This window comes from Canis lupus, chromosome 27 (genome assembly GCF_003254725.2).
Source record: "Canis lupus dingo isolate Sandy chromosome 27, ASM325472v2, whole genome shotgun sequence".
NCBI classification, from domain to species: Eukaryota; Metazoa; Chordata; class Mammalia; order Carnivora; family Canidae; genus Canis; species Canis lupus.
Window position 1 is genome coordinate 4210376 of NC_064269.1, and position 23687 is coordinate 4234062.

The 23687-nt window shown below is 43.3% G+C and overlaps 1 protein-coding gene across 3 annotated transcripts in view; it reads right to left on the reverse strand.

Annotated features, from left to right (window-relative positions):
• The window catches only part of DIP2B (disco interacting protein 2 homolog B), a 220844-nt gene extending 197435 nt beyond the window's left edge, over nucleotides 1–23409 (reverse strand). For all 3 annotated transcript variants that reach the window (XM_049102727.1, XM_025477622.3, XM_025477621.3), the window contains exon 1: nucleotides 23156–23409. In XM_049102727.1, coding sequence (XP_048958684.1) covers nucleotides 23156–23255 — 100 coding nt within the window. In that variant the 5' untranslated portion in view covers nucleotides 23256–23409. The remainder of the gene's footprint in view (nucleotides 1–23155) is intronic.
• Nucleotides 23410–23687: the final 278 nt, after the last annotated feature.

Sequence of the window (23687 nt, forward strand, 5' to 3'; positions counted from 1 at the left end):
TGTAAATTCTAAAAGTCAGAACCAAAATCCTGTCCCCAACCCTCACTAGGCCAAAACAACAGCATACATCCTAAATAATCGTGTGCCCTGCTTTAACAAAACTCAACTGACTGAATACAAATTAGGCAATGATTGATTCTCAATATTCGTGGGTTTTCTTTAAAAACTGTCCTGATGAGGGATCCCTGGGTGGCGCAGCGGTTTGGCGCCTGCCTTTGGCCCAGGGCGTGATCCTGGAGACCCAGGATCGAATCCCACATCGGGCTCCCGGCACGGAGCCTGCTTCTCCCTCTGCCTGTGTCTCTGCCTCTCTCTCTCTCTCTCTGTGTGACTATCATAAATAAATAAAAAAAATTAAAAAAACAAAAAAAAAAACAAAAAAAAAAAACTGTCCTGATGAATTTAAAATAATTTTCCTTTTCCTTTTCATATATTTTCATAAACATATAGGTCATCACAGGAATTAAAAGATGGAAAGAACTACATTCTCCCATCTAGCCACTTCACCTCCCAAAGGCTAGGGGGAGGTTAAATGACTTACCTGAAGTCACACCACTTGTAAGTAGCAGAAATGGGACCTGAACCCAGTGATCTTTCCATGTTACTTCACTCACTGCCTCTAATGTGTCTCTCACCTCAGCGCGCTTTCCCAGTTGATTCCCATAAAAGCCAACAGAAATGAGAATTCAGAAAAACAGTCCAGACGTCAGGTCTCTTTCAAAAGACTGGAATGTGGTCTCTTAGGCACATACATACATAATAGAAATTCAGGAAAATACGGATCTGGCTACAACTTAGTTGTCTATAATAATAAGAAATGGGGGGCAGCCCTGGTGGCACAGTGGTTTGGCGCCGCCTGCAGCCTGAGGTGTGATCCTGGAGACCCGGGATCGAGTCCCGCGTCGGGCTCCTTGCATGGGGCCTGCTTCTCCCTCTGCCTGTGTCTCTGCCTGTGTGTCTTTCTCTGTGTGTCTTTCATGAATAAATAAATAAAATCTTTAAAAAAAAAAAAAAGAAAAGAAATGGGTCCTCAGCTTGTTGATACCAAATTGACCAGATGACTCTTGTTCCCTAGGTTCTCCCCAAAATGCCAATGAAGTTCTTTTTCTTCCCCCAAATAAAGGCCTAACTGGAGTTCTAACTATTCAACTAATAGCTAAAAAGCTTAAGAATGTGGGAGAGTGGGGTGCTGGCACACAGGGGTTTCTCCCCCCAACTCCATTAAGTGTTGGATGGCTTAGAAAAAAATGAATTCTAAGTACTGAGCTAATCGTGATACCAAAGCCCAATTAGCATAGCTTAGTCAACCCGATTTCACCTTCTGTCAAAGAAAAGAAAAAAAGTTACTTCGCTCCACCTCCAAAAAGTGACAGGTGCTTTTCACATTATGAACTTGTTTTCCCTGATAGGGCAGTTAAGTAAGTGATTACAACTGGCAACTTGCTCTAAGCAAAAACCCCTTTTACTCTTAGAATCTGATCCCTTTCTGAAAGATCCTGTGCTCACTTTACAGGGAACATGTTTTAACATGTGAGAAATGCAGAAACAGAAGCAGCCAGAGCTCAAGGCCAACTCTGGCCTGCCTTATACAGCTTCACTGTCAGAAGTTCATCTGTAATGATGGCTCCTAAGCTTAATAACAGAAGAAAAAAATATCAGCTTGTTTGGGTTATTTAAATTCAACTAAGTCTAGAAGACAATAAAACCCATTCTTACCACCGCATTTTCCCTGTCAGAAAATTCCTGAGAAAAATGTAGTCTTTTTTTTTTTTTTAAATGTAGTCTTAAACTTGATTAGACCAGAAAGAGAGCCTTCTGAACAAGTGAGAAATGACTAAACAACCGTTAATTAAAACAAAATGGACACTTTAATAGTCTTTAATTCTAGATAAAACCTGATGAGATGAACAAATATGGTCATGTCTTAGTCCTTATGACTCACTGAGACATTGTCACATCCTCTTTCTCACTACTACCTCTGCTTCTAAACAGACAAATCATTTTAGATAACAGGTTGTCAGAAGTTGGGAAAGCAGTTTCCTGTAAAATGAATCAGAAATAAATCACTGGAAAACCAGCCTGGTCAGAATCAGTCGACTTGCTAACAAAGAGTTACTCTACTTCGCCCAAGGCTCAGATTTCTGTTCACTTTATCTCAAAGAGGAAAAAGTGAGCCTTATGCACACTGCCTTGCCTTCCGACTTCCCTGCCAGTCCAGGGCCAATCTCCTGCTGGTTGTGGGTCGCAATGAAACGGGCTCCTCAGTGGTACGGGTATGCCCTTCCCTCGGTCACAGCCACTCCCTACACTTATGTCTCAGACTGGAGACCTCTTGTCTCACCTACTCTTACTCATGCTCCCTGGTGCATCCTTACCTCATCTACCCTGTATGTGTGTCTACAATTAAATATCCAGGCAGCTGCTTAAGTGGGAGTGGCTTTTTGTATGACTTCACAAAGTGTTTTCCAAGGATACATACATGATACTCATTTCAAATTTATTTTTAACTTAGAGAATACTCATAAGACCATCAGGAGACAACTCCCCCAACTTCCTCCTCCATCACCTATAAATATCTGCCCGTTCCCATTCTTTCTTCCTTTCCTTCTGTTTCAGCAGGAGTCACTCCTTGTATCCTGGATAATCACTCCAGCAGTGCCCGGGATCTCACTTTCCTGACTCATGGAGACCATGTTTCATCATGCCCTTTCTACTCTACACCTTGAACCTCTCCTCTTCAAGACCTCTTACCCTTCCACCCTACAAAGGAGCATGCTCAAGGTTCTCCATTTTAACATAATTCATTAAGATGACCATCAAATATTTATTGAGCATCTACTATGTGCCAGGAGCTCTTTTCTACCCGACATAGTCGTGAAAAAAAGGAAGTTCTTCTCCTCATTCAACTTTCTTTTTTTCTTTTCAGGATCTATTTATTTATTTGAGAGAGAAAGACAGAGATTGTGTTTGTGGAGGGATAGAGGGAGGGAATCTTTAAGCAGACTCCCTGCCAGGTGTGGAGTCCAATGCAGGGGTTGATCTCAGGACCCATGAGATGGAGGCCTGAGCCGAAATCAAGAGTCAGACATTTAACTGACTGAGCCACCAGCCGCCCCTGCAACTTGCTTTCCAGTGGCGAGAAAAAAAAGAAGAGAGAAACATATAAGCATCCTAGCTCCTATTCTTTCTCTGCTTCACTTCACTCAGTTTGCCTTGAAAGAGCAGTGTATGACACCTGCCTCTACTTCCACCTCCTCTTCCACTTGGATTCCTTACCATTCCTAACAGGTATGCAGTGCCTCGCCCCAACACAATTAAAACACCTCAAGCAAAGGTCCCCACCAATGACTTCCCCTACTTGCAAATCTCAATAGCATTCCTCAGCCCACTCTTGGTTAAATTCTCAGCGGCAACAGGCACTTCTTGCAATTCCCTATTGCTTTACTCTTCTCTCTCTTTGGCCATGTGTACCTCTCTAGACTTTTTCTCAGCTTCCCCCTTAAATGGTGGTACTTCTAGAGCTGTATTTAGCCTCTTCTCATTCAGTGTGCTCCCTCTGGGCCACCTCAGTCATGCCCATGGCTTCTGTGATCAGTGACGACCACTTAGGAATACTGAATGTGTTATTTTTAGGACAGGCCTTTCTAAAGAGTTACACACACATAGCCAATGGCCTACTTTGGATTTCTACCTGCATCGCCCAAAGACCTCTCAAATTCAATAATACTAAATTTATCTATTACCATAACCAAAATTTTTCTTCTTTCACTATTCCCTGTACTAGGAAATCATGCCATCTTCCTTTCAAGATGCTAAGCCAGAAACCTTAGAGTCGGGGTGCCTAGGTGGCTCAGTTGGTGAAGCATCTGCCTTTGGCTCAGGGCTTGATCCCAGGGTCCTGGGATGGAGCCCCACAATAGGTTCCTTGCTCAATAGGGAGCCTGCTTCTTCCTCTGTTCATGTTCTCTCTCCCTGTCAAGTAAATACAATCTTAACAAAAAAAAAAAAAAAAGGAAAGAAACCTCAAGAGTCCACCCCAGTTCTTCTATCATATCATATGCCCTCCTCCTTCAAACTAGCCTCATCAATTTTGCCTCCTCAAATACCTCTTTTCATTCCCTCTTCCCTAATCCTACTACAGAGACCACTAGCTCATTTCAGTAGCCTCCTTAGAAGTCCCCCTGTCCTGTCTTTTCCTCATGCTGTTTGTATCTATTCAGGACTATTATGCATTGTATTCAATGGGAGAAGTGCCCCTTGGTTATAGGACACAGAAGCCTGAAACCACCCTCCTCTAGGGTCATCTCTACCAAATACCCAGGTCAGCCACTCCTGCTCACAATTCTTCAATGATTCCATATCACCTATGTGAATGCTCTATAAACTCTATCACCTAAAGAGAGCATTGGGGCATGAGGGTCTAGAAGAGGCACAAGGCACAGCCTATTTTTAAATTTTTAAATATAAAATTATCTTTTATCTTTTTGATTCTGTATCATAAACTATTCATGTTTTAATACATCAATAACTTCCCCAAAATCCAATTAAATGTATACTGCAACTTGACGGGATGAGCACTGGGTATTATGCTGTATGTTAGCAAATTGAACTCCAATCAATCAATCAATAAAATTCCAAACAAAAAAATAAGAAGAAGAAATGTATACTGCAAGATGTACATGTTTATCCTATAGCTTTGAGTACCTCCTGACACATTCAGACAAACCCCCACTGGGAAGTAAGGACCTGCTCACCTGTCCAGGCTCACTGGACCTACTGAGCTTACACTTTATGCCCTAGCAGTTACTAAATCACCTTAATTCCTCAAACATGCTACAAATATGCTATAGTGGTTCACAAATCCATGCCTTTCTCAAAATGTAAAGTGTCCCTCTCCCTTGTCTGTGTGCCCAACAAACTCCCATTCAACTGTTAACTCTGAACCTGAGCAATAACTTCGGGGACTCCTTCCCAGACTGCAGGTACACTGACACCCTTGCATACGCACCTTCAATATCTATACGCACATTCTTTATGTCACTTATTAGGCAATAAAGATGCCTTATCTCTGCAAATAACTACCAAAGAAGTGAATGTCATGCCCATCCTCCTGACAACAGGCAACCTTACTGAAAGTTGTTTTATTTTTAAAGTTCTTCTATTTCCTCTCATTCATTCATTAGCCCATTATACTCTGGCTTTGGATTCCCACATCACTGCATTAAAATCACTTTCTCTAAATTCATAAACCACCTGGTGGCTACATCCAATGAATCCATCGCTTCTCAGCCTTTTGGCTAAAATCAAGGGTAAATCCAATGAATCCATCTTAATCCTTACCATTCTGTGTTTCCAACATTTAATCATTCCCTTAGTCTTTCTGACCTTAAACTCTCATTTTTCTTCTCTAGCTTTCTTGCTAAACTTCCAGCCACTTCCTCCTACTTGTTTTTGCAGGTTTTCATTTCCTGTGCCCATGTTAGCATTCCTTAGGGTTCTGTCTGAAATACTCCTCTTTATTCATGCCAAGGCCTCTTTCCTGGATGAACCCATTTATTCTCATGGCTTTAGCTATCATCCTGTTTTAGATAAAGCTGGAAACCAAATTTGGGTTCATATACCCAATTCAGATACTCCTCACTAGTCACAATTTCTGTATGGATGGAAGTTTTGGGAGTATAAAATTATAGCAGCACAGTGGCATAAAAGACTCACAATGCTTACCAGGTACCAGGCACTGTTGTAATCACTATACTTTTTTTTTTTTTTTCTTTAAGATTTATGAGAGACACAGAGAGAGAGGCAGAGACAAAGGCAGAGGGAGAAGCAGGCTCCATGAGGGGAGCCCGACATGGGACTTGATCCCAGTTCCCAGGATCACGCCCTGAGCTGAAGGCAGACGCTCAACCGCTGAGCTACCCAACATCCCAGTAATCACTATACTTTTATGTATTAACTGATATTGTTCTCATCTAAATCCTATAAAGTAGACATTATTTTTTTTAAGATTTTATTTATTTGAGAGAGAGAGAGAGAGAGAGAGAGAGAGAGAAAATGAGCGAGTGAGAGAGAACAAGTGGAGGGAGGGGCTGAGGGACTCCCCACTGAGCAGGGAGCCCAATTCTGGTGCAATCCCAGGACTCCAGGATCATAACCTGAGCGGAAGGGAGATGCTTAATCAACTGAGCCACCCAAGTGCCCCAAGTAAATACTATTATTATCTACATTTTACAGGTAAAGAAATTGAGACAATTGCAACTACAAGAAGAAAAAAATGTAGGAAAGAATCTCCACCTCTAATGAATAATTCTTTTTGAACAATTATAAGGAAAAGTTAGAAGGTGATCAAATCAAATTCAAGATTTTGAAGAATTTACTTCTTCTGATAATGATGATCTTCTGTTAATTAACAATAATCACCTTAACCATGTTTTCAACTTTATAATTATCTTAATCATGTTTCTTTCCATCTTTACTGAAATAGGATAATCTTAATCATTAAAATGTTTCACAAGGACTATTTCTCAACCACGAAGATAAACTAGAAGCTCTTGACAGAATAACATATTCAAATCAGGCACCTGAGAGAAAATTGGAAGGAACTAAGATAAAGGTGTTGTACATGTACAGTTGGTGCATGAATGTCCTTGGAAGTCTAGTTGGCATATAATAGGCTAACATGACCAAAGGCCTGACCTAGTTCAACAAACCTGATATTTACCATATATCTAAATATTTCACTTTCCTGGCTTTCAAACATTTTGCAAAAGATGCAACGAGCCAAGAAAAGACAGGCATGGGAAATATTTAGTTTTTCCAAACCAGGACCAACTAGTTACACCAAAATGAAGTTTGCTGATAATATCTGGTCTACAGATATTATCACCCCAGTTAGCCTACACCCAGATCAGATCTTGTGGGTAATACATGTGGTTAAGGTGAAAGAAAAAGGGAATCACCTTTGTATGGGCCAAATACAATGAAACAGAAGAGGTGTACGTCCCCCCATGCAAGGAACAGAGGACTCAGTGGTGCGGCTCCAGCTCTCATCAAGTACTGTATCTTCTATAAGTGGCTGCATAATAAATATCAGCTGAACTGAATGAGCAAAGTAGCCAGGTAGGCTGATGAGATGGAAAGTTGTCACACATCATCCAACTATAAAAGTCACGTGGAAAATCAGACGGCACAAATAGGTGAGGGAAAAAAGGAAAAACAAACAAACTTCACTAACTAACCAAATGCCAGGAAACATCATGAGCTCCTGAGTTCCAGCCCTGACCAGCTCCCACAGGGGCTCCTTTTCCTTCCTGCCAGAGGCCTTGGGGCCAGAGCCCACACTGCTTTACTCTGTAAAGCTGCACCATCTAAGGAATCCTGGTGGAATCTTCTCCCTGCAAAGTCCATCTGTTCACTGAACAAGTGTCTGCTGAGAGTCTTCTATTCTAGGCCCTGAGCATCCAGCAGAGAAACAGGACAGCAAGGTCTTTGCTTCCACAGAACTAACATTTTACTAGGGGAGAATCAGATAAATCAGGAAAAAGATCATAACAAATGGTAGTAAGCATTAATTTAAAATTTTAAAACAGAAAAAGAAAGTAACAAGAGAGAAGTGATGGAGAAAAATGGGGTGGAATTACTCATTTGAAGTAGATCAGAGAAGGCATCTCTGAGATGAGAAGGTAACTTTTGAGCTGACACAAAAAGGAGGAAGAGTCGCTGGCTAAGCACAGATCGTGGAGTGGAGCATTCCAGGCTGAAGCAAAGCAAGAAACAAGGAGGTGGGGACAAGCATGGTGAGTCCAAGGAGAGGGAAAATGCCTCACTGCCCTTGAGATTTTGTTCAAATGCCATCCAAGGACGAGATCATACCCTATTTTAAACTGAACCCACTGACCCAGCTCCAGTTCTCTATCCCTCTTCACGATTGCCCTCCTTTGAAATTTTTACCATCTGACAAGCAATATACTTTACCTACTAATTTTTGTCTATTCCTACAAAAAATGCAAGCCCCTTAAGGGCAGGGATTTTTCCTATTATAACCTCTGCTATATTGCCTGTACCTGTGTGGCACATAGTAGGCCACAATAAATAGTCACTACATAAATAAAAGGGAAAGGGAACAGGGCGAGGGAGAAAAGGAAGGAGAGAAGTCAGCCAGTGTGGCAGAAGCACAGCGGATGGGGGGAACAAATGAGGGATCAAGACTGTGTAGGGCCTGGAGAGCACGGAATGGAGTTTGAATTTTATTTTATTTTATTTTATTTTAAATTTTATTTTAAGACAAAGAGAAGCTATTGAAGGGTCTTTAGGCAGGGAAGCAACATAATCAAATCTGTGGTTTTAAAAGTTCACAGTAGCTTCTATGTGGACATTGCTGAGAGAGAAGAAAGCAGGGACACTAGGAAGGAGCTAGTGAAGCCGGGGATGAGCAGGTCAGGCCATGATTAGCAGTGACCAACGGTGAAGAGAAGCAGACTAAGGATACTTCTCAAGGTGATACCAAAAAAAACTATGGATGGACTAGATATGGGGAGTTGGACTGAAGGAAAAAGAGGAGTCAAGGATATGTTGGTTTTCAATTTACTGCTTCTCAGTTTCAAATCTACCCTTCATTGCCTTTTCTGTGCAAATTAAGATGGACCCTTTACGTAATTTTCCTTTGCCTGACGCCTCCATGTTAAGCCTGGTCTGCAGCGCTGGAAAGATACTGCAAGAGGAATGGTCTTTTCTTTCTGGTTCCAATGAGCTCCTCTTGGTAGCATAAATAGAACATCAAGAAGTTCATATCACTGATGTCCTATGGAGTCCCAGCCAACTTATTTTAAGATCTTTTCGGATTTGAGAATTTGAGAAGGCAAGTGGTCTAAGCTCATGAAACTTTTATGTTTCCAAAATTATTTTTCCTACATGTACAAGGACTTGGGCACTTCATACTGTTCATTTACCTTTTTTCAAATGCTATACCATACTGCTTTGAGCACAGTAATTTTAGACTCTGTTTTCATACATGGAAAAGCAAAGACCACTTCACTATTCTAACTTTTCATGGCTATTCCAAAACATGTATGCTACCATATGCACGCTGAGATTATTTTATCTAATTCCCCACCACCCAAAGAACTCTCCATTGGAACTATAATTGATTTCCATTACGTTTATATATATTTAGACTTCCCATCTGGGAATATGTTATATATTTCCATTTTTTTTCAGATCTTGCTTTTACATCTTTAAGATTTTACAATTTTCTTCATATGGATCCTGTGCCTTTGGTATTTATCCTTAAGTATTTCTTAATTTTTTTTTTTTGTATTTCTTAATTTTTAACACTATTATAAAGTCTTTTTCTTCTCACCAAGGCAGTTCATTCCCATACTTCCCTCTGCCAACATCTCAATGATACCAAAGAATGCTGTTACTTCCCACCCATTCCCATACTACCCTGACCCACAATGTCTGAGTTCTGCTGAACTCTTTTAGACTATTTTATTCAGACAACCAGGTTTTCCTCTGCAATGTCTCTTCTATTTCAAAGATTCTTTTTTTTTTCTTTTAATTTTTTTTTTTTTAATTTATGATAGTCACACACACAGAGAGAGAGAGAGAGGCAGAGACACAGGGAGAGGGAGAAGCAGGCTCCATGCACCGGGAGCCCGATGTGGGATTCGATCCAGGGTCTCCAGGATCGCGCCCTGGGCCAAAGGCTGGCGCTAAACCGCTGCGCCACCCAGGGATCCCTATTTCAAAGATTCTTACTTAGCATTTACATTACACATTCCCCATCACTTGCTATGTATGCAATTACATATATGTGTCTACATGTACATATAACATACACATATATAACACACATATACATACATTTCAAAGTCCACTTGGTCCATCACTGTTTCCTTTCTTCTCCTATCTTGGGTCTCTGCTTTGCATTATCTGTTTAATTAGAGTATACTTCTTAGATTGGAATCTGTGGATGATACAAACTCTGAATCTTTGCACACTCACACAGAGCTTTCTTTTCCCTAAAGGGTGAATAATATCTAGATTGCATACAGAATTTTGCCGAGTAGAGACCTCTTCTCTAAATAATCAGTAGATGTTTCATACACCATCATCAAAGTTTGCATCATCATTTACACTACTGCAAATGAGGAGAGCCTATTTTGTTGTTGTTGCTGTTGCTGTTGTTGCTTCTATCTAGTAGCTTAAAGGCTTTTTTTTCTTTATCACTGAAATCAGGAATTTTACCAGAATATGCCTAGGTTTATGTCATTTCTCATCAGTCTGGCCTGGAACAAAGTGGACTCATGAAATCTGTAGTAGTCTTTTTCAATTTGCAACCTTTTTTAAGCTGAGGGCTTTTTTTCTTCTATTACTTATTTCTCCTTCTAAAATTTTATTTTTTAAAAAAGACTTATCACTTATTTGAGAGAGAGAGAGAGGGAGAGCACATGCACATAGCGGGGGAGAGGCAGAGGGAGGAGACAGAGAGAAGCAGACTCCCCACTGAGTGTGGAGCCCAACGTGGGGCTCAATGTCATGACCCTAAGATCATGACCTGAGCCAAAGCCAAGAGTTGGGTGCCCAATCAAATGAGCCACCCAGGCACCCCATCCTTCTAAAATGTTATCATACACATCTTAGGTTTCCTAGACCTAACTTTCAAGTCCTTTTTACCTTGAGTTCCCATTCTAATTCTTGGCATTCTTGTTCCAAGCTTTGAAATGGTTACTTTACTTAAACTGACTTTTAAAAAGAGGGCTGTAGAGATGTGCGCAAATTGCCATCTTACCAGAACATTTCAAATGGGATTTTTTCTTAAAGATTCTATTTATTTATTCATGAGAGACACAGAGAGAGAGAAAGAGGCAGAAACACAGGCAGAGGGAGAAGCAGGCTCCATGCAGGGAGCCCGATCTGGGACTCGATCCCAGGACTCCAGGATCACGCCCTGGGCCGAAGTCAGGGGCCAAACCACTGAGCCACCCAGGGATCCCCTTCAAATGGGATTTTTAAATGCTAACTTTTCACTTAAACAAAAAAATAAAATGTTTCCAGATGCTTAAAAGCCCATTACTTAATATTTTTAAAACCCAAACAGCTATTTTTGAGAAGTTACTAGATTGAAAGCTCCTTGAAAGCAGGGAATCTGCCTTCTATGCATCTCTCATCCTCTCAATAGCTCTTGTAAATAGGGGATCCCTGGGTGGCTCAGCGGTTTGGCGCCTGCTTTCGGCCCAGGGCATGATCCTGGAGTCCTGGGATCGAGTCCCGCGTCGGGCTCCCGGCATGGAGCCTGCTTCTCCCTCCTCCTGTGTCTCTGCCTCTCTTTCTCTCTCTCTCTATCATAAATAAATAAATCTTAAAAAAAAATAGATCTTGTAAATAAATGTGTTCAATACATTTGAGCTTTACTTACATACTGATGCATTGAGCACTTAACGAGTTCCAAAAGGTAGAAGACCTTGCTATAACACTCACAAAATGTAAAATCCAACTGAGGCAAAAATAACTAAAACAAATAATAGTGGTCGGTTAAGTGTTAAACTCTGTTACTGAATACAAAGATCTAAAAATAGAAGAGATTAATATGAATGAAAGTAGTTGGCTGGTTTCATGATCAAGGCAACATCAGCTGGGCCCTGGAATATGGGGAATTTTAATAGGAAAAAAGGCAGTTCTGACAAAGAAAACAGTCACCATAAAAGCAGAGAGATAGGAACGGGCCCATCAGAAAGAGTGAGGAAACCAGTCTGACTGTAATAGAAGAGTCTGTCAGAGACTAGTGAGAAAATAAGAATAGACAGGGAGGCTGATGACAGTCTAGATTCATTCACTGTGAACAGGTATTGAAAGCACACACGCCTTCAGGATGCCACACGCTGTCCTCAAGTAGCTTACAAGGGGAGATGAGAGTCAGTATATAAATAGTAACTTTGTAAGTTTGAAATCATTTGAAAAATAGATAACACACAGAGGTAACATTAGAGATCAGAGCTTAGAGAACCAACAAATGAGGAAGTTGGTGTTTTTAACAGGAAGTTCATCTTCCAGTACTTCCCTTGGTCCTTGAAGAAAAACAAGCAAAGAACTATGGGAGGGGAACTCAGACTGATGCTTTTTGTACATGTTCAATTTAAAAATGAAGATTTCTCCAAACCAGAAAGGAAATCCAATAATGTTAAGAATGGCAAGTCTTTAAAACTTTAAGAAAAAAAAAATTTTTGTAACTACGTATGGCAAGGAAAATTAAAAGACATTATGGTGATCGTTTTAAAATATATACAAATATCGAAGTGTTATGTTGTACACTTGAAACCAATATAATGTCGTATGTCACGTATACCTCAATAAAGAAAAAGTACAGGCAGCCTGTTTGCCTCAGTCACAGATTTACTAAACAAGAAACCATCAGAAGCTTTTACCTAATAATTCCTGCTGGATTCATTTTTAAAAAGGAGATTCAGTAACAAGACTGCCCAACACCCTAACGCTGGCGTGCCTGACCTGAGTTAAAACCCACAAGTTCCAGGCTATGAATAACCTGAAACAACAAAATCCAAGGTTCTTAGAAAGTAAGAAACAAGCAAACAAACCCTACAGGTGCTTTAATTTATCCATAAAAGCAACAGTCCTCTAAAAATAAAGAGATATTAGAGCACTATTCCTATTCCTTCACAAAACAAGAAATAACTCTAAGAAAAAAACAATTAAAGGACATATCATTTACAGAAATATCTACATTAATTTTTACATTAATTTTAAAATTAAACGTTAAATATCGTAAGAAAAAAACAAAGCACTAAAAACTCTTTCTGGGGATCCCTGGGTGGCACAGCGGTTTAGCGCCTGCCTTTGGCCCAGGGCGTGATCCTGGAGACCCGGGATGGAATCCCACGTCGGGCTCCCAGTGCATGGAGCCTGCTTCTCCCCCTGCCTGTGTCTCTGCCTCTCTCTCTCTCTCTCTCTCTCTCTCTGTGACTATCATAAATAAATAAAAATTTAAATAAATAAATAAATAAATAAATAAATATAAAAAAAATAAAATAAAAACTCTTTCTGAACCAGAATGTAACCACAATCCTCTCTATAGTCTGGAAGCTCAAGTCCAGAGCAAACCAAGGATCTTTCAAAGCCACTAGACCTGTGGGCTTCCATTTAGGACTGTCGTGTGAAGCATCTAAAATATTTTCCCCTTGGGTTTCCCCTTCTCAACTTCTGATCATTCTCATCTCAGTTCAAGGAAGAAAAATTAATTTCACATCTATTCTCTGAGAATAGGATAGAACATTCCCATCTTTTTCCCTCCAGGGAGCCCCACCTCCAAAACTCCAAAGACAGAAGCTGTATTCTAAGAAAAGTGGGGTCCAATAGTTAGGATGGAAAAGAATTTTGCTGAAACAACTTGAAACATGATTCAGGGAGACAGAGGCAGATGGCAGTGTGGAAACCCATGGGGTTTGGAGCCAAGCAGACTTGGGTTCCCACCCCAGCATACTGTAGTCTCAGACTGCACGTTCTTTAACAAGTCTCTACAAAATGGAAATCACACACCCATCTTCGGCAGTTGTGAGATTAGAAACACATTTCAAAGACCTGCCTGAGGTCACATAGTAAGCAGCAGACACAGGACTTAACCCAATTCTAAATGACTGTTAAGTCCACTGTTCTGATCCCTTTGCCATCTATTTCAGAATATAACTGCAACTGGCAGTGAGAAAGGGAAAGATCAGGGGATGGGGCCAGAACTGGCACACACTGCATTCCTCTCCAGTCCAGATGCTTTCTGCTAGCTCAGTTCTCTCACCGTGATAACAGGAGCTACTTATTCGGCACCTACTTCCTGGCCAGCTAGGGTATATGAAGAGCTAAGCACAGGGCCTGCTACATAACAAGCACTCAATAACTGATTCAGAGATTTTAACTTCTTAAGAGAGCTTAGGAAGGGCTGGCTTCTTACAGGAAATTGAGTGGAACAGAAGTAAACCAGGCAGAAAAGGGGGAAGAACATGCCAGAGTGGGCATTATTCAGAGAAAAGCAATGTGTACAAAGGCATGGAAGTGAAAAAGCACAGTAGTGCAAGTAGCTAGGCATGGCTAGAGAGAGGAGAAAATCATAGAAGGCGCAGGAAATAAGGCTACAAAGGCAAGCAGGTCCTCTCTATCATAAATAAATAAATAAATAAATAAATAAACAAATCAATCAATCAATCAATCTTTAAAAAAAAAAAAGGGAGGGGGGGGGGAGGGGGAGGGGAGATCCCTGGGTGGCTCAGCGGTTTGGCACCTGCCTTTGGCCCAGGGCGTGATCCTGGAGTCCCAGGATCGAGTCCCACGTCAGGTTCCCGGCGTGGAGCCTGCTTCTCCCTCCTCCTGTGTCTCTGCCTCTCTCTCTCTCTCTGTCACAAATAAATAAATAAATCTTAAAAAAAAAAAAAAAAAAAAAAAAGGCAAGCAGGTCTTCATATCCAAAGGATCCTTGGATATTATCCTGTGGATGAGGCAAGGGAATGAGCAATTTTAAAAAGGGGAGAGGACACGACTAAATCTGTGTTTCAGATTGATCATTCCATCACAGGATGGAGAAGGATGGAGTGGAGGAGGGAGGGACTGGGAAGGGACTAGACGCAGGTGGATGAGTTAGGAGACTACTCTAATAATCTCAGCAAGAGGCTGATAAGAGCCCAAACGAGACCAGGAGCATCTAGGTGGCTCAGTTGATAAAGCATCTGCCTTCAACTCAGGTCATGATCCTGGGGTATTGTGCACTTCTGGGATAGAGCCCCCACATCGAGCCTCCCTTCCCCCACCAGCATCAGACTCCATGCTCAGCAGGGAATCTGTTTCTTCCTCTCCCTCTGCTCCTCCCCACGTCTCATGCTCAGGTTCCCTCTGGCTCTCTCAAATAAATAAATGGAATCTTAAAAAACAAACAAACAAACAAAAAACCAGAGCCTGAACAAAGACCAAAACGGCATGAATGGAGAGGAAGAAGAATCAACAGGACTTGGTGATCCACTAGAAGTTAAGGATGACCCCCAAGTGTTTGACCTGAGTAAGTGGACATTCCGAAATAGGGTTCTGTGGAGCAGACTGAAATAAGGAGTAGTTTTGGACTTACGAAGTTACCACTGTCAGGGGGAACCAATGGGATGTCTGGAGCAGAGGGCTCAGAGTCAGGCCTAGAGATACAGACCAGGGAGCCATCTCACAGCCAAGATAGCTAAAGCCCTGGACATGAATGAGGTTACTCAGCAAGTTTATATGAAGTGAGATGGCTAATGACAGCAGGAACACTTGTATCAGAATAAAGAGAGAAAAAGAAGCTCGAGAGAGCATAAGAAGGAACAGTGAGGGAGCCAAAGGAAATGACACAGTAAGAGCTAAGGAAGAAAAGAGTTTTTTATAAAGATAATTATTCACCATATCCAATGCTGCAGAGAAAGATAGTGTGACCAGTGGGTACTTCTTTTCAGTCTGAAATTAGAAGTCATTGATGGCCTTGGAGATGGTCGTTTCAGAGAGCTGATAAGCAGAAGCAATGGACCAAGGAGTGAGCAAAGGAAGGAAAGGAAATGTCAGCTACACCTTCTAGTATCCGAGGGAGAGAATGCAAGCACACAAGAGCAAGCGGACTCCAACACAAGACTGTGGGAAGCTGCTTTTTTTAAGCTGGGAGAAATTTCAGCTTATTTATAGGCTAGAGGGAAGGAACTGAGAGCCAAGCGTTAAGTGAGAGGCTGAAGATGAGAGAAAGAGACAAAGACAAAAAGACTATGAATGAAGACTATGAATGAATAGATCAATCAATGAAGTAAGATGCCAAGATTACAGAGAAGGGATGGGACCAAGACCTCAGTGAGAGGGATGCAGCACAGAACAGGGAAGGGGATATTTCTTCCTTTGAGAAAGGAAAGGGGATAAGGGTGGGAACTGACACAGATAAGGCTGTGGGTGTTGAGGAGGGAAGGGGAGGAAGTCTGGCTTTCCTTACAAGCTAGTAAGAATGGTTCTTAGCTTTGCTTCATAGTCCTCTTTAAGAAACTGATGAAAGATTCTGCTCCCCCAAAAGACACATCAGCACTCACACTCAAAATTCTACATATGATTTCAGAGTTTCCAGGTCCACTGAAGCCAACTCATGAATCCAAAGAAATTGGCAACAGAATTCCAAAGAAATTGCCTTTCAGAAGTGATCTTATTCATAGATGAGCATCCAAAGGGAAAGCAAGCAACCTACACATTATAAACACAAAGATATGAAAAACTCTCCCTTAAACCTCTAGGGTATGGGGCAGCTGGGGGGCTCAGTGGTTGAGTGTCTGCCTTGGGCTTAGGGCATGATCCGGGGTCCTGGGATTGAGTCCCACATCGGGCTCCCCACAGGGAGCCTGCTTCTCCCTCTGCCTGTATCCCTGCCTCTCTCTGTCTCTCATGAATAAATAAAATCTTTAGGAAAAAAAAAAAAAAAAAAACACCTCTAGGGTATGATCAATGACCAAAAGGGATGGGACGATTTGAGGTGTACGACAGAACTAACTTAGACTCTAGGGATAAGAAATATAGGAGACCATCCCCGCTTTTAGGAAACCCAGAATTTAAAGACCGTGACAAGAGTTGTGGATTTACCATGGCTTCAGGAAAGAAAAAAAAAAAAAAAAAAAAAAAGCAGTATCTTTAAAAGATGAAAGATCAGTCTAGAGCTGAAGGGAGACAAAAATCAGACCCTTAGGTCTAAAGATAGAGGACCAGACACGGCTGATGGTAAACACAACTCAAAAGAAAAGAGGACGCAAGAAAACTTTTGAAGGAGGAACTGAAAGGATTTGTTCACTAAAGACAAACAGAGGACTAAGAAAAGGAAGAGACAAAAAAACTGTTTGAAGGTTCTAAGCACCCACATGCGCCTTCTCATAACCAGTAGATGCCGGAGTCTCAGAAACCGTGCTTAAATTTCAAAGCCATTTGCCAGAACCTACCAGCTCGGAAATGTGCACACGCCACATGTCTGTATGAAACAAACCAGCTACTCTCCTGTGCTCCAGTCAACTGCCTGCAGTGACCCAACATGTGTTAAACTAAGAGTAGAGAGTGCCGACAGGAGCACTGATGGTGGACTGAGGTCTTGCTTTTAAAAAATACACGCACAAATTGATTCCATTCATCACTTCATGTGTAACCATGTTCTGCTAACTAAAACAAGATAGTAAAAACAGCCAAGTCACTATGCATCCATTCACCATCAGAAACAATAAAGATTAAACGCCCCAAGTCATCATTGCATGCCACATATGATAGTCAGCTCATTTTCAACCTTGCAACTCTAATGAGATGGTCATTCCTTTAAGAATCAAAGAAACTGGGCAGCCCCGATGGCCCAGAGATTTAGCGCTGCCTTCGGCCCAGGATCAAGTCCCACGTCAGGCTCCCTGCATGAAGCCTGCTTCTAACTCTGCCTATGTCTCTGCCTCTCTCTCTCTCTCTGTGTGTGTGTCTCTCATGAATAAATAAATAAAATCTTAGAAAGAAAGAAAGAAAGAAAGAAAGAAAGAAAGAAAGAAAGAAAGAAAGAAAGAAAGAAAGAAAGAGAATCCAAGAAACTAAAATGAGGAAGGTAGACAGTCTGTCCAAGGTCACAAAGCTACTAAGTGACAGGCCATGAATGGGCCCCAGGGCCACCAGATACCAACACCTGTGCTCAAACGATTATACAACCCTGCCTCATCCAAAATCAAATCCCAAGACAGGGATTTCACTTTAAATCAAGTTGAAGTGAGCAAAAATTTATTGCACGCCCAAAACAATACGAGAAAGAAATAGTTGGGGAGCTTATTTAAAGAAGTTTAAGATATGATCGCTTCTCAGTCTTTTGGCTAAGATCAAGTGTAGAAGTTTAAGATATGAATGGCCTTTGTGGGAGCTTCCAATTGAGGTGAAATGAAAAACAATCTAAGTGATTAGAAAATGTATTGGTTGGCAAAAATTACATACACTGTAAATGCTGTCAGGTTTGAAGCCAGGGAGGCCACAGTGGTCAGGGTTAGGTTTATTTTTTTAAAATGTAGCACTACAGCTGAACTCTTGAAGAATACTGAAACAGCAAGCAGGAAGGAGGGCTTCAAAGAGTATTCTTGAGAATGCTTCAGGAGGAGAGACCTGCAGTAATTACAATACAAATATGGTGAGGGCCCTTTTCAGCCAATCATCTGAACTTTCCACGTTGAGTTAGTTGCTAATCCTTGCCCAGGTAGGAAAGAAAGCAGCCACCAGGGGCCAGGCTAAGAGTGAAGGGCTAATGATTTCTTTTTTTTTCTTTTTTTTTTTTTTTTTTAAGATTTTATTTATTTGAGAGAAAGTGAGAGAGTGAGCAGGAGGGAGAGAAAATCTGAAGCAGACTCTGCGCTGAGTGGGAAGCCTAACGTGGGGCTCAATCCCACGACTGAGATCATGGCCTGAGCCGAAACCAAGAGTCGGAGGGCTCACTGACTGAGCCATCCAGGTGCCCCTTAATAATTTATTTCATTCAAAAATCCAGTTCAATGCTCTGGGACTGTCAAATGATAATTTTTCAAAACATACATCAGAACAAGGGTGTCCTTTAGAGTAAGGTGAATCATTCTACCAGTAAAGTTGTAGTTTGTCTTCTAAACTACCCTTAAAACCAGTTTACATCATTCTACTTCTTTTTAAAAAATTATTTATTTATTGAGAGACAGAGCACACAAGTAGGCAGAGCAGCAGGCTGAGGGAGAAGCAGACTCTCCACTGAGCAGGGAGCCCAACGTGGGGCTGGATCCCAGAACCCTGGGGTCACACCTGAGCCAAAGGCAGATGCTTACCTGACTGAGCCACCTAGGTGCCCCATCATTCTACTTTTTTGACAGTGACCACACAAATCCATTTATAATCAGTCTAATTTTTTCAGTCACAACTAGTCTGGACTCCAAAAGAATATCACCAGATTTTCTCTACTTGACTCCAAGTAATCTGTAAAATGAATTTCCACTCTCAAATGAAATTTGCCACCATGAAGATTTTCAAAGGAACATACAACAGGCTCTGACCGTAATTCCTGAAGATGAGTTCCAACGTAGGATGAGTCTAGCCCACCAAAAAAATATATATATGCAAGTTTAACGGAGAAGATCACTCAGAATGCCCGGTTTGGGTTATTTAAAAGTCCACACACCCACTTTCTTTCCTATCCTAGCACCAGGTATGACAACTAGTTCGAGATGATTTTCTGATACATGTGTATCCTATGAATTCACAACTATGTGTCGTATTTGGGGCAAAGTGGAGCACTTTCCCATTGCTGGTAAAATAGTAGAGACTTACCAGTTTCCTAGCTCCTTCATTTTACTCGCCCATTTCAGAGACTGTGAAATACGACTTCTAGCCTGCACCCTTCCCTTTACCCCTCTTGCTCCCCTGCTGCATCCCCACTCCTCAAGGGAACTCCCTTCATCTAGCAGAGCCCTCTCTCCTCCCTCCACCTTCAAGGTGGGCCCTACCAGGCTTGCCGGGCTGCCAGGAGGAGTGCTAGGAGGAGAGAGGGAGGATGTGACTGTATTTGTTGTGTTTGTGCTCAGAGAAGTGTTCAAACAAGAAAAGGGAGGATCCCTTCCTGTGTTATTTTGTCTTAAATACCTTCCCAGTTGTCATCTTTGGACACTGAAAGACTTGGGCTCTTCCAACAAGCCACAGAAGTGTGGGATTTATGTCCTTCTCTCCTTTGCGCTTAGGACTGGACTGCACAAGCTCAATCACAGCCGTCTCCACTAGCCACACAATCCAAACTCGTATTTATAGTTCTCTGCTGTTTCTTTTCCACGACGACGGCAAAGCAGATCGCTTCCTCTTTTCTTAGAAGGCAACCTCTGGACAATGCTCTACCATAGTCTCCTGTACTGTCTGGCTGGTATCTATGGGATCTCCCTACCAGACTCAGGGCTCCCTGAAGGCTGACACAGTACCCTGCTCACCTGTGTCTCCAGCACACAGTAAGCACACAAAATAAGTCTGTTGACTCAAATAAGTGAATGACAGATTTGAAAGAGACTTCAGAAAAAGAATCAAGGAGACTATTTAGAATTGTGACAAACAACTGTTACAGAGCATCTCCCTAGAGTAAGAATTAGAATAGCCTGTGCCATAACAAGAAAGATATTTAAATCATTCAATGGTAACAGATGCCGTAATTACATGGCAGCTTAGGATAATGGCACTTATTTGATGAGCAACTTCAGATAAAACACTTACCCTCCTAACCTTTCTAAGTTTTCCCTTCTGTTAAGACAAACAAAAAACAAAAACAAAAAAAAAGAGAAGGGAAAAAAAGGGTGAAAGATGTTAATATCTAACTATTCTAACCACAAAGTTGTAACGGAGCCCAGATGACATAACGTGTAAGATCATTATACAACTACAATGCATCAGAGGGCAGATTTAAACGAATAAATATCATTAGTGCTACTTTATATGCACACACTTAGGTACAGCATGTGAATACAGTGACAACAGAGTCTACTGGCAAACATATAACCGATATAATAACGCTACAATAATATACGTGGGTCATGAAAAAAAAATCCACCGTGGGAGTACTTGTAGAAGCCTCCTACCTATTCAATTCATCTACAGGAGAGCTCATACTTATGGGTAACTTCAACTTTAAGTGATGCTCTGAACAGTTGCAGCCTCTTTCTGGCGCAGAAGCAGGAGCTTTCACCGCTAAGCCCATGGTGACCTGCCTGAAGCACTAGACACAGCCCTGGGCTCTGCAACGCGCTCTGCGGCAAACAGCCCACAGAGGCACAAACCTGCATCCCAGCAGAGAGGTGGCTGACCTATGACCAGAGCCTGCAGCTGAAAATAGACAAACACAAAGAAATGTCTTCAACACTACACAGCTCAGACTACCGCTATAATTAGGACAGCCTGCGTGGTTTAAAAAAAAAAAAAAAAAGAATAAAATCAAGGAATAGGTACACCAAAGCCAGCAACACATGATAAACACATAGTTAAAAGTACAGGTTTTTGAAAGAAAAAAAGTACTTTTGTCAGAGCAGTAGCTATAAAGGAAATGTACAATAAACAAACAAGCAAAGATTCATTCAAAATATACTACAGACATCACAAGGCCATGCCGGAGATCTGACGGTCAGTGGGTTGTTTTCACTTCACTTGAATTCCTAAAAATGTCTACCTACTTCTCCAGTCAAGCATCCTCCGTACTTTATTTTTAAGCTAGAGAAAAAGACAGATGGCCAAGTTGATGACACTGCAGGCCCAAGATTTTTCAACTGCATTTCTCCCGGTTGTCTGTTGCTAAAAGAGAGGAAATACAGGACAACGAAGTATAAATCTGTAAGAAACTAATCCAACCTAAGTATACGCCAGCCGAAGCAATCCTGCATCGGAAAGTAAAACTGTGCATTTGTCCTTAACGAGGGTGAAGGAAGCCTTGACATCCACAGTTTGTAGGAGTTTCACACCTTTCTAAAGGAGAGAAAGGTGAGCTCATCAGTGGGAGTCCTAGAAACAGTTCCTCAGAATCATTTCCAGAAACACCCGGAGCAGTAAACAATAATCAGCTGGAAGCTGATATACCAAGAATAAGGAGCTTCCAGGATTTCCCTCTGTGTAAAAGCAATCAACTCCTATTTTTAATCTCATTCTGACACAAACATCCAGCCAAACCTCTCTGTTGCTGGCTAATCAAATATAGCTGATCTGTTACTGTAGAGTAAGTGTTTTAAAAGTCAGATTTGAATGGAAGTCATTATAGATTTAATGACAATGTTTTCATAGAGGAGAAGAATGAGGTTATCTAGAGACGCAGAACCCACGGTAACGCTCTAAAATACGTCACACAAACCAACTCATCTACCACTGCTGATTTGGGGGATGGGCCAAAAAAGAACTTCCCAACTGATCAATTGAAAAAAATAGCATGTTGGCGGTAATCAAATGCAAATGTAAACAGCACCTCCCTATACATGGGAAAACCTAACAGGGTTATTAAAAATAATTATTTCCTCGTATGCCCAACAGGATTTATGACACTCAAATCCGCTTCTGGTTTTTCATTGTAAAGGATTGAGGGTGGGGGGAGGATGGGGGGGGAGGGAATGTCTTGATAAGTAAACAAAAAGTCTGAACTCTCCTGGGAACTTGTCACATTCTTCGCTTCCCATCGACAATATCGGATCCACTTGAAAAATGCTAGCAAAGAGGGGCCTCTGGCAAGGAAGGCGGGAGGGGGGGGGTGGAATATGCAACTCCGGGGACACCAGCACAGTACGGACGCGAAGCCCGGAGAAAATGCTGCTTTTGTCTCAGAGTCAGCCCGTGATAAAAACAGGAACTTTACGGAGAACTGATGGCAACTGCACAAGCGGCCTCATCACATGCCCACCACAGAGCAACGTTCCTCTCATTGTTGTCCGAAGGGACTTTCTCTGATAACAGTGGCTCGATTTATTCCATTCTTGTAATTCTCAGATCCAGCCGTCCTAGTACGGGTGCATTGTGCAAAGAAAGAGAAGAGAAAGGGGGTGGGAGGGGGTGGGGGGAGGAGTGCCAGCCGGGATTTGCCTGTAACCCCGTAGCCTCCCCCTCCTCCTCTCTTGAAAGACTCCGAAAGGTGCCCAGATGCGGAAAACCCACCCCAATACAGGCACCAGGAAAACAGCCTTCCCACAAAGGTGGTCTGCGAGCGGCGCGCTGCGCGTCCCTCCGGGCTAAGGGCCGCGGCGCCGCAGGACCCCGAGGCCCCTGTCACGGGGGGGGGGGGGGGGGGCTCGTATTGTTGGAGGAGGAGGGAGGAGGCGAAACGCTGCGGCTTCCCCGTGCATCTTTCTCGTTCTAAGGGGGGGAGGGGGCTGAGACAGGCGTGCCCCCCCCGAGGGGAGAGGAGGGCAGAACTGTCAGCCGCCCGGCCGCAGCCCCCCCGCCCCGACGCCCGGGGGCGCAGCTTTGTCTCGGGTGCCGCGGGGCAGGCAGCGCAGGACCCCCCCCCCCGACACAATGAACGCCCCGGGAGCGCTCTCCGCGGGCCGCCGGCCAGGATCCGTCCCGCCCGCGCGGCCAGAGGGGCGGCGGCCCCCCCGCCCCCCGCAGCGCCCGGCGCCCGCTCCCCGCCGGCTCCTACCCTCCGAGAGCTCCAGCTCCAGCTCCGCCAGCTGCGCCCGCACCTCGGGCGGCAGCGCCGCCACCGCGGCCGGCGCGGGCTCCAGGCCTCGCTCCGCCATCCGGGCTCCGCCAGCCGCACTCCGGAAGACGAGAGAGGGGGCCGCGGGAGGGACGGACTGACGCGGGCCCACACCCGGGCTACAGGATCCGGCTCCGGCCGCCGAGCGCCGCCGCCGCCGCTGCCGCCGCCGCCGCCGCCATGAGCGAGAGTCACGTGACGCGGCGGCCCCGCCCCCAGACCCAGGAGGCCCCGCCCCCGCGGCCGCGGCCGGAGGGGACTCGCGGGGGGACTCGCGGGCCGGCGGCGCCCTCTACCGGGAGGCTGCTGAAGCGACGCGCCCGGCCCGGCCCGGCCCGGCCCCGGCGGGGTGACCTCACGGTCCCCGCGACCCGGGGCGCTCGCCGCGCTTGCCCCGCCCGGGCTCACGGGCACGGAGTTTCCAGAGACCCAAGCCTCACTTTGTCCAGCCTTTGTCTTCTCCCCTCCGCTG